General features: G+C 36.9%; 1 protein-coding gene and 2 long non-coding RNA genes across 5 annotated transcripts; 2 read left to right on the forward strand and 1 right to left on the reverse strand.

Moving 5' to 3' along the window:
• The first annotated feature begins 126 nt into the window (after nucleotides 1-126).
• On the forward strand, nucleotides 127-1,766 carry LOC106421622. 2 transcript variants are annotated; one of them, XR_007316318.1, is made up of 5 exons: nucleotides 127-320; nucleotides 430-679; nucleotides 963-1,121; nucleotides 1,250-1,420; nucleotides 1,497-1,766. It is a non-coding gene; the product is annotated as an uncharacterized LOC106421622 (long non-coding RNA). The 2 variants fall into 2 exon arrangements; XR_007316319.1 differs by having other exon boundaries at nucleotides 133-320; nucleotides 1,233-1,420.
• A 1,368-nt stretch (nucleotides 1,767-3,134) lies between these two features.
• Nucleotides 3,135-13,773, reverse strand: BNAA09G27860D. Of its 2 annotated transcripts, none has more exons than XM_013807055.3 (27): nucleotides 13,356-13,773; nucleotides 12,974-13,133; nucleotides 12,707-12,799; nucleotides 12,469-12,571; nucleotides 12,218-12,380; nucleotides 10,358-10,532; nucleotides 9,932-10,060; nucleotides 9,285-9,842; nucleotides 8,551-9,183; nucleotides 8,360-8,428; nucleotides 8,008-8,118; nucleotides 7,698-7,940; nucleotides 7,093-7,140; nucleotides 6,875-7,003; nucleotides 6,425-6,580; nucleotides 6,288-6,350; nucleotides 6,016-6,126; nucleotides 5,837-5,920; nucleotides 5,688-5,735; nucleotides 5,346-5,420; nucleotides 5,033-5,128; nucleotides 4,616-4,696; nucleotides 4,463-4,534; nucleotides 4,084-4,128; nucleotides 3,908-3,991; nucleotides 3,717-3,820; nucleotides 3,135-3,612 (listed from the first exon to the last, which is right to left on the reverse strand). In XM_013807055.3, the coding sequence occupies exons 1-27, from the start codon at nucleotides 13,565-13,567 to the stop codon at nucleotides 3,591-3,593; spliced, it is 3,867 nt and encodes a 1,288-aa protein (XP_013662509.1). In that variant the 5' UTR covers nucleotides 13,568-13,773; the 3' UTR covers nucleotides 3,135-3,590. The 2 variants fall into 2 exon arrangements, with proteins under 2 accessions (XP_013662509.1, XP_013662508.1); XM_013807054.3 differs by having other exon boundaries at nucleotides 3,135-3,617.
• Nucleotides 13,774-14,765: 992 nt separating this feature from the next.
• On the forward strand, nucleotides 14,766-15,854 carry LOC125577940. The gene is made up of 2 exons (XR_007316320.1): nucleotides 14,766-15,175; nucleotides 15,505-15,854. It is a non-coding gene; the product is annotated as an uncharacterized LOC125577940 (long non-coding RNA).
• Nucleotides 15,855-16,932: the final 1,078 nt, after the last annotated feature.

Genomic DNA, 16,932 nt, shown 5'->3' on the forward strand with positions numbered 1-16,932 from the left:
CTCTCTCTCTCTCTCTCTCTCTCTCTCTCTCTCTCTCTCTCTCTCTCTCTCTCTCTCTCTCTCTCTCTCTCTCTCTCTCTCTCTCTCTCTCTCTGTGAGTTTTGATTTCGATCTGTTTTTGTGTTGGTAAAGAAAGTTGGAGGAGGCAGAGAAGCTTGATGGAGGAGGACGGAGAATTCACGAGGTGGAGGAAGCGAGGTGGAGGAAGCTGAACGAACAGACAGCGGAAGAGGAGAGATGAAAAGGCGGAGGAGGAGGCATGACGCTCAAGTTTGCCAGCGGTGGAGAGATCAACAAGAACATGGCGGCCTCTAGATTAGGTTTAGTGTTGTATTTTTTTTTTTAATTTTGTTTAATGGTATAAACCGGTTCAAATATTTTGTAAACCTGTTTTAATATATACATTCTATGTTTATCTATATTCTACAGTGATGAGAGGACGAGATCTTTGTAAAATCAGTTTTGAGTGATGAGGTCTGACACGGAGGCCAAGCCGTGGACGTTAATGGCAGCGTAGAAGCTGGAGAGAGCTTCAGAGTTCAGACACAGATGTGGGAGCTGTTCGGGACGCAATGTCGATGGCTGTCTCCCACCACGCAGCTGCTTTTACAGACGGACTACAGGATGTGAACTATTGCCACCGAGTAATGGTTGTTGGTTTCAAACTATTGCCAGAAAGGTGAGTGAGAAGTTTCATCTCATTGGTTACATATATTCTGCAAATATATCTTTTTATTCCTCCACTGCAAGGTATATCTTTTTATTCATCCAAGTATGCATCTTTATGGAGTTTTGTAGCTTGTGATTAAGTGTTTAGTGTAGCCAATCTTAAAGCTTCATTCGTGGAGGAGTTTAAGTCTGGAGTTTAAGTCTGAACGTTCTTTAAGATTTGAATAGTTTTCATTTTTGAAGGATTTGGTAAAGATCCCAACTTCTTAACGTTAACATGTGTGGATTCACAGGTTTATTCTTTGGACTGGACACCTGAGATGAACCAGATTGTCAGTGCATCTCAACAAGACACACTCAGTTAGAAGAGAAAAGTGATGGAAAAGGGAAAGACACAACCAAAGGGCCAATTGATAAAGTGCTGAAAATGCAATCGTTTAGATCTTGAAAAGGTCAGACTTTAATAATATGATTAGTTAAATTCTATTTTTATATACTAATATATATCTAAATGGGTATATCACTCTGCCCACCTGCACCAAACCAAACTCACACGCTCACAGGTTTATGTATAATATAGATACTGAAAATGTGGGAGATTGGCACATTTCTCCATTAGCGTTACTCCACAGTGGTCCTTTGCTTGATTTTGATCTTCTTCCAGGCTGTTGTTCTTCAATGGCTGCCTTGAGTTTACCGTCTCTACCAAATGTCCTTATCTCAGACACTTGTGGAGAAGCTTATGGTCTCTGTGAGTAACCAACTTGAACCGTAGATCTACATAGATAGTTTGTTGTTTGTCTCATATTTTGTTCATCAATTTTCAGGTCAAAGCTCCAGAGCCTTTTCAACCAGATATCTTTCCATACTTCACAGGCCAGGAATCTAAAACAGAGACGCACATAGCTACGAAATGTTGTCTCTGAGACCCCGCAAATGTTTGAGACAAACGACTGTTGTTAGTTTATTTCACTATGTATCTCTACAGACTCAGCTTTGTATTAACAAGCTTTTTCATGAGAAGAACAAATATGCATTTACAAAACAGCTTCCTTATTGTTTTCATATTGTTAGAAACATTGAATACGTTCCTGCAATTCTTCTGTGATTTTTTCTTCATAGGTTTACATTCCCCTGTCACTAGAAACATTCAAAAGTACACATAAAGATATTGGTTTAATGTTTGTGCGTTTGTGTGTGTTTTGACGTGTTTTTGACTACGTCCCGCATATATTATAACTTAATTGTATGAGAAATCTATAGCATAAAAATTTACAGGAAAATATAACAAACCTACAAACACAATGTATTTTACCTATAAGTGGCTCCGCTCACCCATGGGTCTTCTTCGTTAGGGCTGCCACAAGCCCTCATAAGAACATAGCATATTCCAAAAAAGGGTCACAATAAATAGACAATAACACAAACTCTCAATTATGAGCTACTCAGCTGTTACCTCACCCACCCCTCTACAAACAACTAAGTGGGAGTTATTAAGTCTACAATAATATGTCATCCAAACAAGATCACTAAGAGATACCACCACTGCTATTATTTTATAAGAGAACTAGATTTTGATCCGCTCTCTAAAAGCGCCGATAACTTTTTACTATTCTAATAAAATTCGATTGAGTTTATAACTTTTATTTTAAAATAATAATTTTCAAGTTTTTCTATTTGAATTTAAAAAAAAATGTTCTATTATACTATTTGATTTTCTTATCCGAAAGACCCGTGAATCGATAGATCCAGTGACCTGTGTATAATCCGGTTCAAATTTAATAAAAATAATTTTAATTAAAAATTCTAGAAAACCAGTAAAAATCTAAAAATATGTACGATCTGATATCATTATTATGTAAAAACAATATAATAAATATTTTTTTCAAAATAAAATTATTTATATATTCATGTTCGATCGTTAAATAATACTATGCATGAAAAAAATATATTTAAATTTAATGGAGTGTATAGTTTGCATAAAAATTAGAATTATTATAATTCACAAAATATGGAAAGTATTAATTACCATAAATATAGGGAATGTTCATATTATTAATTTAAATAAGTAATATATGTGAGATTTATATCTCCTACGAATTAAAAAATTACATCGCTCTTTTACGATAAAAATAATACTCCAAGCAGCGAAAGAGCATCTTCTTTGGAGATTTATATCTCCTACGAACTAAATTGTCTATGTCATCTTTTTCCAAAATTTTAATTTCATTATGTCATACATGTGAACTTTCTCATAAACAAAAACAAACACATGCATTTACATGTTTTTTTGGAACATCAATTTTACTTTATGTTTTAAGTTCAACGATATTTATTTTGGTGCAGTTATCAGCTATTTATTCTATTTTTATTGAATCGATCAGTGAAACCACTTATACTATTCATTTTTGACATAAACAACTACAAAATAAAGTAATAAACTACTATCTCTAACCACTATCCAATGAATAGATAAAAAAATTAAATTCATTTGAAAATTAGTAGAGAATAAAACATATGAACCCGGCGCGTAGCGCCGGAATACCACTAGTGATATATAATATTTGCCTTTTAAAACTCTATTATCTTCTCTATATAGGAAACAAAGTTGAAGCGATTGTACACTCACTACAGGTGACCCCCCCTCTCACGGGCACGGTGAAGGCTTATAAAAAATATACACAGAAAAAAAGGGGAAGAAATAAGAAAATATGAATAACCCACACACGCTGGCCTACAAAACTCGTCTTGCTACTTATCGCAAACACAGCCGCACATGTAGTTAGTAGGCCAGATATACGTGTGGTAGCCATTCTCGATTTCAGTATCAGTGCCTTGTCTCCTTCCGCTATTCTTCCAGAGAGGGTCACGTTAAGGCTGCATCCTAAGGGTGCATTTGTGACCGCGAATCTTGCCCATTGTCAAGCCCAAGAACTGAAAAGGCTGAACTGGTAAAACATGCATGAAGATTCAGTATGTGAGACCTGTTGTTTTCACTTTATAAAAGACCGGATAACGAAATGTTTATTTGATTTTAGAGGACGTACTTTGGTAGAGAAGCTCTGATAGTTGGCTGATTCGCATAAGCAGTAAGAGGTGGTCTTAGATCGGGAAACTTCTTCATGATACTTTCAAGTTGCGGCATTGGTAACTGCAGAACAATACCAAAAAGTCGTTCAGAATTTCTGTAAATACACTAAAACTCATATGTTCTTCTATTCTATCACATTTCTTGTACCTCCAACAAGACAGGGAAAGAATGTGGCTGTGTCTGAGACACACATTTCAAGAAGCCAGGCCACAGTTTTGGTAGTCTCCATATCTGCATGCATCCAAAAGAAATAGTATCATAAGCACACCAGACGGAAAATAATCTCAAAGCTGATGCTTGTCTTTGATCTTAAAATTACTCACCTCCCTACTCACCAACTTTGAAAGGATTCCCATGACAAAGTCAACCTGGCCAAAAATAAATAGTCAGAAATTTCTGTATTCGGACTAAAAGAATCTAATGCAACCTTAACCTCATATATGAGGCTTCATCATACTAGTGTTGAACATCTTATTGCCTTGTCTGTAGATTTTTTGTTCATGTCAAATTAACTTGCTAGCTACATGTTCGTCCTCTTGGATAGCAACCACAGAATTACAGATAATCATGTGCGTGATGCATGTTCTTTCTATATCGTGGATGTTTTCGAATTCTATATATGTTACTTCGATTCGGTTTTATAAAATAGCTTTTGGGTTTTTACGTCACTTTGTTCTTTACTCTACCCATTACGACACTTACCAGTGTTGGAAAAGCATCGATTGCCTGAATTACTGTTCTCATGAAAAGTAAAGGCAGAGGTGTTCGATCAACCTGAAACCATAAAGTATCACAGATGTAAATATCTAAACCACTAGTTCTTTTCTACAACAGATATGGTCGCTTTTGACTTACCATCTGACCGAGGGCCTTTGCTAAGACTTGCTGCGTGAAAACTGTGCGTTGTTCAAAGCAAGCTGAACATGCATCTGTTATCTGAAAACAAAACACAGCCAAATGAGACGCTGCTAACAAGGCGAGAGAGTAGGTCAAACAGCTAGAAAACTTTCAAAAATGCATAAAGGGTCCATTGCTTGCTGAACAGGTTAATCAGGTCTATAGCAAGACTGACATTCTAACTACTCAGTTGCTAGTTGCCACTAGTTTCCTAGCAGCATATGGCATGAGAATGCATCATCGACCTTGCATAAACAGCTTACATGAGGAAAAGGTACACAGCAGTGTAGATCTAGCACTATAACTGATTTCGAGCAAACAATTGCACGCAACAAGGTCCTTCAAAAGCACTTTAGATGGAAAATCAGGAAATACCTTTTTCAGTGTTGGCCCATCTTTATCAGGAACAACCTCGTGAATAGCAATCAGTACCTCGGCAGGTGTTAGCGCAGGGCCAGTGTGAGCAGAACCCTGTCACAGATATAACCAAAATGATCTGACATGTTGTTACAGCGGAAGAAAGGATATATTCTGCCAGAGAGCGCACCACTTCTCAGACAAAAAGATCACCGTAAGAAGTTCAATATGAAACTAAAAACAACAATGCATGAAATGAATTATACGCAACATCCTTCTAACATATCTAAGATAGCAACTACGGGATGGACCACCAGAAAAAGGATTATACCTGTAATATATGAGCAAGTGCAAGTTGGAACTTATCAGGTGGAAGATTAAGAAGCGGCGGAAAGATAGGCAAAACCTGTTACAACGAAAAAGAATGTCTGCATAAGAAGTAAGGAACTGTACCACTCATGAGCAATTTCAGACGTCATTTTTGCATCCACCAGTAAAAGACCAGACAATTTTCAGAATACTTCAATAGTTACTACTTAAATTTCCACATTTTAGGGTAGGCAACATAATAGGGTGCAAACGGACAAAAATTACAAGTCTCTTCATCTCCCTTCACAGTAAAGTAGTGGAAAATGGAAAGAGCAGAATCCATGGAAAGAATTTAGAAAATAACCTCGTCTTTAGTGAGTGAAGAAAGCAATGGGATAAGAATTGAAACATCCTGCAGCAGACAACTTTTTGTAAGGATTTGCAATTTTGATTTTCATAAATATATACAAACAAAGAAAATTTATTAGAAAGATCTTCATAACAAAATCAAACCTTTAGCTTCGTTTCATATAAATGCTTTACAGTAGCAATCAAATCCAACGAAGGTGCCAATTCTTGTGTCAATATTTGCAACACCTAGACATACAAAATAAACAACGAGCTGGTTCAAAATTAGAAAATACTTTTAAAGCAACGTGGATATACTACAGGGTAACACGGAAGCCACTTACCAATGTCAATAAATTTTCACTTCCCTTAGGAGGATCAGATATTATAGGGAGCAGTTCAATATAAGATGAACCTAATTCTCGTATCAGGATAGGCATATGTCGATGAAAAGCCTGAACCAATTAAAAAAAACAAAAAACAAAATAAGTCAGTTTGATGTTTGTGAATATTAACATTTTATACTCCGATTACATTACGGAGAATATTCAGTACCACGCCACTCGTTATGCATATAAGTGGCGTGAGCATTTATTAAGGAGGGAGGCTAACTCACCTGAATTACTGTTTTTGGAGCTTTCCCGTAAACTTCAAAGACAAGTCGAAGGAGACTAGGTTTCTGGAAAATTGACAGTATTCATCAGAACAATGGGAATATTCAAGGAGAGAATATTCTGAGCATTAGGAGCAAACCTTTTTACATAAAGCGAAGAACAGAGAAATTAGTCTCTGAGCATCAGAAAATGATAAAACAGAAACATCACGAGAAGTTTGTAGATCCTGCTGAGAGTGAATTTCGGAGTTTCCAGACCTTGGAGAGTCACTTGTCGAAGTTATCTGACTTTTAGCCTGGAGATAAGTCAGCAAATCAACCCATAAAAAGTCAAGGTTTATAAACTAAAGCATGCCTAATTCATCGACTAGGCAATCCTCGCAAGGGAAAATTCAGAGGCTTACGAGAAGACACAAAAAGCAACTAGCATCTTATAGGTTCTAAAGAGTAGTAAGCTTTTCTATATATAATTCGAAGAGAACTAAGGCAGCTAAACGCCCTCTAGAGAACTGTTAATGGCTTTTGAAGCTTTACTACCTTTTCAAGAATGATATTCACTCAACTACCAGATTAAGACTATATGCTATTACCTCTATTTTTGTTCCTTCTGCAGTCTGCGAGAAATCTGTCTCAGAGTTCACAGCAGTCAGCAGCCTATCTGTTGCAAATTGCTCAACATGCTCTGATATGTATCTAAGGTGATATAGTTTGTTCGTGACCTATGCACGCATTTCAGAAATATAAATTAGAATTACTGTACCAGCAGTTAATAAGAACCATGTTAAAATAATGAGACTAGTTTCCTTACAAGTCGGATGGCCTTTGCACGGATGTCTTCTTCATAATGAACTGAACACTGCCATAAAAGGATTAAAACATGCGTGAAGAACATGGAAAAATCAATAGGACATGACCATGAATCTAAGTATGAAGATACAAAGAAAGTTTCAACTTTCAAGCACAACATTCTTTTACTGTAGAAGCTCATGAATTCCTTTCTGGACTTAGAGATCAAAACACAATGCTTTTGAAATTGCAATTTTCTGTGCATTCTAAACAATTATCCTAATATCAAAGTTTTAGAAATTCATAATGTGATCTGTATACAGGGTAAACTGCATCCCAGGCCCTGATAAATAGGGCTGGTTAATCCTCAATGCAGTAAACAGCTTAACTTGACCAAATTATAGCAACAGAACTAATATGCTGCAACTATTTCGTGGGACTAGTCAACAGAAACTGGGGATTTTAAAGGCAACATGTAGATATCTAAGTTATGAGGAAGGAACTATCTAGCCACTTTAAAACTTACATTATCTGAATTCTTACATTCTCCATCACTGAGACTATAATGTAACTCTGTGACAAGGCTTGTAAGAAACAAAATAATAAAGTCTGACTACCGATTCTTACATTCAATGCTATAGCTAAGCATGCTTTTCGCTCATTTGGACGCACTAGAATTAAGCTCCAAACTACACCAAGCCCTTGGGTAACACGTTCACTATCACAGGCTTCTCCTCCAACTGGGTCAGGACGAGTGGAGCAGAGTTCATTCAGTAGCTTTATGGCAGAATCAGGTAGATGTGGAGCTTCTCCAAAAAGTCTGCTAAAAGACTTGTCGAAAGGAGGAAGAGTATCCAGAAATGATCTTGCCTACAGCAAGTATGTTAGTAAGCGAGATTCAGAAACAAGAAACGGAAAAAGTTGAATAAATGCTCACCACTGCTATGAGAAAATTTTCGTAAACACTAGCATAGGAAGAGGATTCATCAGTGTCCAGATTCGCCCTTGAATGCAGATGGTACAGAACATGTAAAACAAGTTCATGCCCCTAGAAACAAAGTAACAAACAGATTAGCGGTTCCTCTAGATATAGAGTTGGAGACGAAAAAGTTTATGCAGACACATAAACACTCGCGCTGTAACAGTATTGTGCACTTCTAAGATGCTACAAAATTAATGACAGCCAATACTTTCTCAGATATGGAAAAAGAGATTAAGAATCCAAACCCAAATAAAAAAGAGACGACTGATTTTGATGAACACTGCAGTCAAATACTAGTGACACGTACCTTGAATTCTCGATGATCCACACTAATATGCTCTTTTAGTATGGCTGCAACATCATTGCCAGCATCAATCTGGAAATAAGAACATAAATAACATTTATCCTTGTAAACAAAAAACTTAAAGAAAAACTTGAAAATAGGATTCAATATGGAACAGGAAAACCACAAGTAATAAGTATCAAATAGGCATTCACCTGAGCAATCAATCGGGCAATCAATGCCATGCGAATCTTGTTACAATCAAAGCCACAGACATGTCTATTTGATTCAATTATCCTTTCTAAAGCCAACTTTCCTACAGTGTTGCTTTGCTCTTTGGTAAGTTCAACATGTGATGGAACAGGTGCCAACTCTCGGTAGCTTTCCTCTGCTGCAGTAATATTTGAGTCTACAGGAGGGTGTAGATCAAAATCCGGTCCTGCTTCTGAAGGCGAGTGTTGATTAAAATCTGGAACGGACACTGGATCCAAATCAAACTTTGTTTTTCTGATGCCTTCATCATCCCTGCAAGGAGATAGTGGAACATCTAAAGATGATTTGCCCTTTGAGAGGTAACTATACTCCTTGGGAATAGGCAACAATTCCTCTCTGCAATCAGGCTGATCGATTCTTCTGATTACCGAACTTCCCATCACCTTGTTTTGGCTATCCTCTACTGTTATTGGATGTACTGAACCACTAGCCCCTGCAGCAGGAACCGAAAGTGGCTTGCTCGCTAAGGTCGAGATGTCTATCTGAACTGGGACTGTTTCTTTACCCTCACCTACAGGTAGTGATGTTGGTCCCACAGATGGATTTGAACGTCTTGGATCCATGCGACGAGGGTCCTGCATCGCTACGTGTAAGTTATCTTGGAGAAAAACATTAAATATCGAATCAAACAGGAGAAAAACATTAAAGATAGAATCAAGCAAACGGAAGTTTGTACCCTTCTTGGGTCGCGTCTAGGGTCGACACCCGCGTTCAAGCTAGGCACATCGGATAATGATGACCCAACAGGAAGGGTTGAATCGAAAGGAAGTTGTGGCTGACGAGTCGGAGAACGCATGGGATTTATGGAAGAAGAAACGACAATATCTGCTGGAGTAGCCAGTGAAGTTGTCGACGTAGGAGGGCTACTAGGCAAATGCTTCATGCTTGTAATAACAATATCAGCAAGCATATCTGGATGAAGCTTAGAAATGAGAATTTCAAGTGATGCAGCTCCTCTGTCTCCTTCAGCAAGCAAAGCACCAATCATTGAAACCATTTGTTCCACTGGAGTCGGCTCACTGTCTGAAGGATGGTTACCAGAAGCTATGCCATTGATAGAGACAGTTCCATGTGGAGAATCACTTATTTGACCTTGCGGAGTCAAATGCATGTTATTATTATGGCGTAAGCGCTTCGGAGCAACCTCACCATTGACTGTATCATCTTCACCCTGGGGCATTATTCGTTTCTTTGACAAATCCCAAGAATTCTGATGATTTACCGCCTGGTTGTTCTGGAAAGTAGGTTCATCAAGAGAAGTTACTGGTTACAGTGACCAAAACTGATAGGTATAGACGCGTAGGAAGAAATAAAATTTCTTACCTTGCCAGACCATTTTTCACGTGCAGCGCGCTCATTATTTCTGATCAATTTATCCACTTGGCGGAGAACTTGATCAGCGACGTCTGCAGCATTCATTGCTCGTAATGCTCTAAGAAGCTTGTCTCTTGACTATAAATGCACAAATAAAAATAACCAGTAACAAAACAAATATCAGCTAACATAATGAAATACGATGTTTTTGACACATGGTATGATCAAGCAAATAAATTGAGCACTGGATTTCAGCGGACTACAATGAGATCAGATAACAGAAACAACCAACACAAAAATTATTAGCATAAAGATACTTAAAATCGATGTTTGATAATGATTTCAAATGTTAATCAGATAAAACAATACAGGGAAGATTGAGGGTAATAGACACACTTCATAGAGAAATAAGACAATAAATTATGAACGCCCTACCTCTATCATAGGTGAGGAAGTACATCTAAGGAATCCCAGTAAGGCAGTTCTTATAGAATACTGAACGCTTGCAGCATGGCACCCCTTTACCGACTCAAGATTTGGGTGAAAATCCAGTAGGACGGAAAGGACACTGTTGTAGTGGACAGGCCTCTTCCTTGCTACCACCGCAAGACTGCGAAAGATAAGATACTGTCAGATACGAGACCAGTGCTTACATATGAAATATTCAAAACTGCAAATGGTTCAGTTATGCTTCTACAAGCTAATGGATCACTGCACATCTCAGAAAACAGAAGAATGACACTTGCGTCAAAGAAACTGCCCTAAGGTTCTTCGTATGCAAACAGCTGCATTTAACATATGCAGCCTTATTATCTAACGCAAAAAATACTAGAGTATTTAGAATTTTATTGAGCAACCATTCCTGTGAGAAACTTTCCACAGACAAATTGTTTACATATCACATTATCAAGCAGTCAGAAATTCTTTCCTGGAAACATATCAACATAAGAAAAACTCTGCAAAGCTAGCATATCCTAACGACTTCCTCCATTTACAATAAGATGATCTATTTCACATATTCTTAATTACAACTTCATCAATTAAGGGGAACGTAAAACCGAATGGAAAATCAAAACCATCTCTGTGGAAAATGTCTTTCCTCTCAGAGTTTAGCATTGATCTTTCTAGAAGATCAATGGTCTCAGACACTAAAAGTTAATATCAGTTCAAGCAAAAACAATCATCTGCCAGGTAAGTACTAGTTTTTGAATATCTGTCAATAATGACAAGTTAGTTTGCGAAGCATATATAATTTCCCAAGATAAGCTGAAGCTGCCCCAAAACAGATAAAGGCACTTTGATAGTTCAAAGTGACTATAGATATGGCACCTAGTGGACATAACAACCACGAGATAACTTCTACGCACATTTTAAGAGTAAGACATGACATAACATCACGCAGCATGTATTTAACTCATTAATATTCATATCAAATATCCACCAAAAATGTATACAGAAGAAATATTCATCACAGCAACATGTAAATGTTAGGCTAGAATTCACCATAAAATATCTTTGACTGCCAAATTATACTGTGTATACCGTAATACTGTAGTGTATACATTTTTAATATCCCAACATAACAGTCATACGTGTATTATACACATCCAGTTCACATAACGATATAAAACTTTCCTCTACCATGTTTCTGCGTAACTTGGAAACAGCATTTCTAACTACTAGATCTGACCCTTCTAATTTGGATCGGAGCTCCACAGAACCCAAAAACTCGGGCACCATATGACCAGGCAACTTCAAAATTCGATAACTGATGCAGCTTCAGCCGAGCCTTTTTCCCCCAGACTATAATTCAGTTAGCTGCAACTATAACAAATGGGTTGAACAGGCGCTATAACCTGTTTCCATGCTTTATCTCTATCAGCCAAAAGTTTAGTAAATAAATAAAAAATGAAATCACTTTAAGGTAGACAATCATCTGCTTATTGTTCTATCTCACAAACATGAGGCACACACCTCAACGTTTAAACCCATATCAGCTCATCTTAACTCTTAGTGCAGCAAGATACATACTGAAGGGTTTGTTTTATCACCAACATGCACGTGAGAATGAGTGTTTCACATTACGTACTACACATGTAAAAGAATAAAAAACACAGAAAAACATAACAATAAGTAACTAAAATTTGAGAGCACCAAAGCAACTATTTCAACTTACTTGCAAGAAACAAACATCTGGCAATCATTTTATCTAGCTAGCACCAAGCAAAACTAACATCATGAAGAACAGAGAGAAAGGTGAAAACACATGAATAGTGGATGCATCCAGAAACATACCAACTAACAACAGTTATCGTCAGTGCACCGGGTAAACGACCAGCCGCTTGTATGAGATCTAGTAAGATGCCAAATGTCCTACTTGCTTCAGACATGAGCATTGCTGAATTTAGAATGGGGTGACCGCCAACTAGCCAGGAAATGTTAAACATCTGTCTACTTCCTGTAGTAGAATAGAAAAAGTTGACATGCTCGAAACAAAATAAACAAATCATGTATTGTGCTATTTCAGATTCATACTGCAAGATTACCTTCGTTGAAAATATTCTCAGGATCAGATGCATCAGGAGTAAAAAGCAAAATAAATGTCTCCATAAACTTTAGCGCCAAAACTTTCACCCCTACACAACCAGGCTATCATGAACGAAAGGGCAGGGTTAAGTTAGAAAAGCTTAAATTGACGGAGTAGCAGAACAAATACTCAACCAAAGACCATTACTCGAGAGAGGAACAGACAGGAAAAAAAAAGACTATCCACAGCCAGCATACCTCCAAAGCAGTAGAAAAGACAGAGTCTTTGAACTTAACCATCCATTTCCATAGTTCCCCAACCCAACGATCAACTTTACCATGATGATGAAACTGTAGAGATCATCAAGAATATACATCAGCGAGACAAACGGGAGACTTAATGAGAAGAATTATGAATATTGCTCGTGTGAATATACCCACAAAGGTTCTACTAACATATAAAACTAACTATTAAACACCAAATCAGTATACTACAACGCATCCAACTTGAGAAACATAACGGACCTGCATTGCCATCTCTTCCAAGATGGTGCAATAGAAAGCTGTTCCAACAGAAATAGCTTTCTTTGCAACAAGGGGATCCTCGTCCTTCGCTAAGACTAGTAAGACAGTCAGAAGAACATCAGAATGATCAAGCATCCTCAAACCAACCTCTTCAATGATCCTGTCACCCAAAACAAATCCATTAAATCAACAGAATTAAATCAGAGCACCCCTTAGACTAAACTCCTATAGAAGTTTCAAATACATAACGCCGTATTAAGGAATTGATTATAACAGTTCTATGGCAGAAGAACCCTAAAAAAATCTTCAACGAGTTCGTGCGAAGGACGCGGGGAAATAGAAAACTGGAGAGAACGAAGAGTGGAATTGCTAGAGGACTCACTCGATAAGGGATTTGCGGACTAGAGTTTCAGGCGACGAGTGGAGTTCCGCGAGATAGGGGAAAATCTCAGCGGAGAGAGACGGCTCCAGGGACAGCAACATCTCCTTCACCTGCCTTAGAGACGAGAGCTTCACCGCTAAATCGCCGTGGTTGTTGGCAGCGGCGAGGAGAGAGAGCGCCTGCGCCCTGGCTGTCGCCGCGGCGGTAGCCATTACTGAATTCGAGATTCGGATGGCGGAATTGGGGAAATAGTGTGTGTGCCACTCGCGGTTCTAGGGTTTTTCAAGGTTGGAGAAGAAGAAGAAGAAGAATCTCGGCGAGACAGAAGAGGAGGAGGAGCACACAGCAATTAGGCATGGGAGAAAACAAACAAAGGAAAAAGAGGTTGATGCAACTCGGTAGAACCGGGATGGATTCAATTCATTTCTTAAAATTTTCTAGGTCCGCAAGATACGAAAACATCATGTTGTTTACGTTTCCGAATCTGCAAAGAGCGCCGTTTTGAACTACTTAAACCAAATCAGCTCTTTTTTTTTTTAATCAGCTCTTTTTTCTTTTTTACCAATCAACATAAAAAGCTGCATACAAAGATTCATAAATTATGCATGTTCTTTTTCTTTTCCGTTAATATTTTTAATATTGATGATAAAAGGGCCAAGCCCAGTTACAAAGCCGAAGCTCAAAGAAAAACTACAAATCTGAAAGTGTAAGAGAAAAACTCACTTGGGCCCAAAACCAATAAAACGAAAACCCTAATTGAACGGGTGCCACCAACTACGTATCAAGGGGAAACCTGCATTCCGTGACCGTCGCAACTTGACCACCACGCCCAAAACCCTTGCCTCTACACCGCGCAGGGCGCTCAAAGACCACCACTTCATCATCATCGCTTCTTCCAACGGAGAGCATCAATCGATCTAGATCGAAATCTCATCCTTAACACAAACAAAGCCACCACACTAAGAATCATCTTCAGTCCGCCGGAGAGCATCATCAAACGAATCGAGATCTCATCCAACCATTAACACATATAGAAAAAAGAAATAAAATTGGAAGCCCTAGAAACATTGTCTTCTTCTCACGGGACATCCTGAGCCGACTACAACGACTTCCGCAGAGCCAAAACCACCAAACGCCTTCATAGACAAAGGCCACAGATGCCGACGACGCAGAGAGCCTCCGCCCCCCAGAAACAAGAGCCGGCGACAGCGGAGCTATATAAACCTCCACAACTTGAAAACCAAGCTAAAAGGAAAAAACGCTTTCTACCTCTCCAAAACAGGCACATCAAATCAAGCAAAGGATCCAAAAACGGACAGAGAACTCAACGCCGGACCGATGATAGCTGTGGAAGCCCTTCCATCGGTCGGAAACCAGATCTCACTTTCTCTCTCTCTGCTATGTTTTTCTCTCTCTCTGTGCGTCTAAAACGACATAGATTATGCATGTTCAACTGGAATTTAATAAAATAAACATAAGACATAGCATAAAAATTAACCAAATTCGTTCAAACAGCTTAATTACTCATTTAGTTCAGTAACAGAATAATTTCGCACAGCTTGGGTACTGAGTCACACTTCTTTTATTGATTAGTACTATATATTTTCACACAAATCACACTTCTTTATTGATTAAGTGGTCATAACTATCCAGTAAGTTTTGTTGATGGCTAGTCCTAGTGGACCAGATGGACTTTTCTTTCTTTCTAGATGGACATATTTATTTCTTCGTTAAATGGACCTATTTGAATTAGGGTGAGATTAACTTATTGGGAAAATTTGCTTGACTGTGCATTTCAAGCCGCTCTGGGCTAAAAACTGGTAACTTTGTTATGCTTTGTGGCTGCATTGACATTGCTAGAGAAGCATGCATTGTTTTAGATCATTTTACTGTTACAAGGATTACGAAAGAACTCGTTGTCCTGACATGTTAATTAGATTGGTTTGTTAGTTCTATCAATCTGGTCCAAATGAAAGTTATTGTCCTGAAGTGAACATCTAATCTAGCTAATTTTTCTTTGTGTGTTTTGGCTTCCATCTTGTTAAAAACGAGTTTGGGTTTACGCATATCTATTTCTTTATATGTTAAGCACATTACTCGGTTTCTTGCCACTGATGAATGGCTCTTTTTTTTTGGTTTGCTTATGCAGTCCTAGGTTTGGCATAGCACATGCACTTTGTTTGGGGCTTGCTCCATGGCTTGCTGCAGATATTCCAATTCTTGTGGACTCCGGCATGATTAAGCACAAAGATGACGCAGCCCCATCTGCTGAATCTTAGTCTATTTTTAACAAGATGGAAGGTGAACTCAGAAATGACTGAGGTTAATGCGTCTGCCCTCTACAATATCTATCTTATTAAAACTGAAGTACAAAATGAGATTGTTTGGAAACATGTATATGAGTTTAAAAAATAAGAGTGTTTGGTAACATGGATTGTAGTCTTTTAAAAAAATATTACTTTTGTTTGGAAATAAAGATAGTAGTATTTAGCAAAAAAAGTAATGGGCTTATGTTATTAAGAAAAATTGAAAGTCCATCATATTATAAGAAATTATCTATTTGGGTCAGTTTTAAAATGAGTCAAATCATTTAAACTTTTTTTTCAAAACTAACCATAAAACAAAATTTAAACTTTATATACATATTTCAAATCAAAATAATAATTCAAAATTGATTTACATCATAAATTAATTGAAAAATATACATATATTCAAAAATGAATTTTTACTAAACTCTTTTTCAATAACCATTACTTTTGTTTGAAAACAAGGATAGTATTATTAAGCAAAAAATTAATGGGCTTATGTTATTAAGAAAAATTGAAAATCCATCATATTATAAGAAACTATCTATTTGAGCCAGTTTTAAAATGAGTTAATCTAATTGCCTAAAACTTTTTTTTCTAAACTAACCATAAAACAAAATTTAAACTTTATATACATATTTCAAATCAAAATAATAATTCAAAATTGATTTATATCATAAATTGATTGAAAAATATACATATATTCAAAAATGGATTTTTACTAAACTATTTTTCAATAACCATTATAAAAAATGTTGTCAACATATATATAAGAAAAATACAATACGAAGCCCAATTTGAAATACCAACTCAAATTATAGTTTTTATATTTCATATTAAGTTTTAAAAATATAATATATGTAATTATTTATATGATGGTACATATAAAATATGATTAATTATATGATGACAATATACGATACATAATAATGACTAGGGATAGACTTTCGGTTACCCATACGAGTTTGGTTCTGATCGATTTGCATTTCAGATTTCCGGGGTCAAAGATTTCAGCCCTATTAGGATGTTTCTAAATTTTGGTTTGAGTGTGATTCAGACCTTTGCGGGTTTGGTTCGAGTTTGGATCCATTTAAATTATTTTTAAAGTTTTAAATCATTATATATTTTAAATTTCTCAAAATCTATAAATAAAATAATATATTTCCTATAAATTTAAATAACATATGTCAGAATACCTAAGCTTAACATATCAATTGGCATTTAAAATTTTTGGATACAAAATCAATAAATATTTTAAGTATTTTTGGTGA

The sequence above is a fragment of the Brassica napus genome, chromosome A9 (genome assembly GCF_020379485.1).
Source record: "Brassica napus cultivar Da-Ae chromosome A9, Da-Ae, whole genome shotgun sequence".
Taxonomy (NCBI): Eukaryota; Viridiplantae; Streptophyta; class Magnoliopsida; order Brassicales; family Brassicaceae; genus Brassica; species Brassica napus.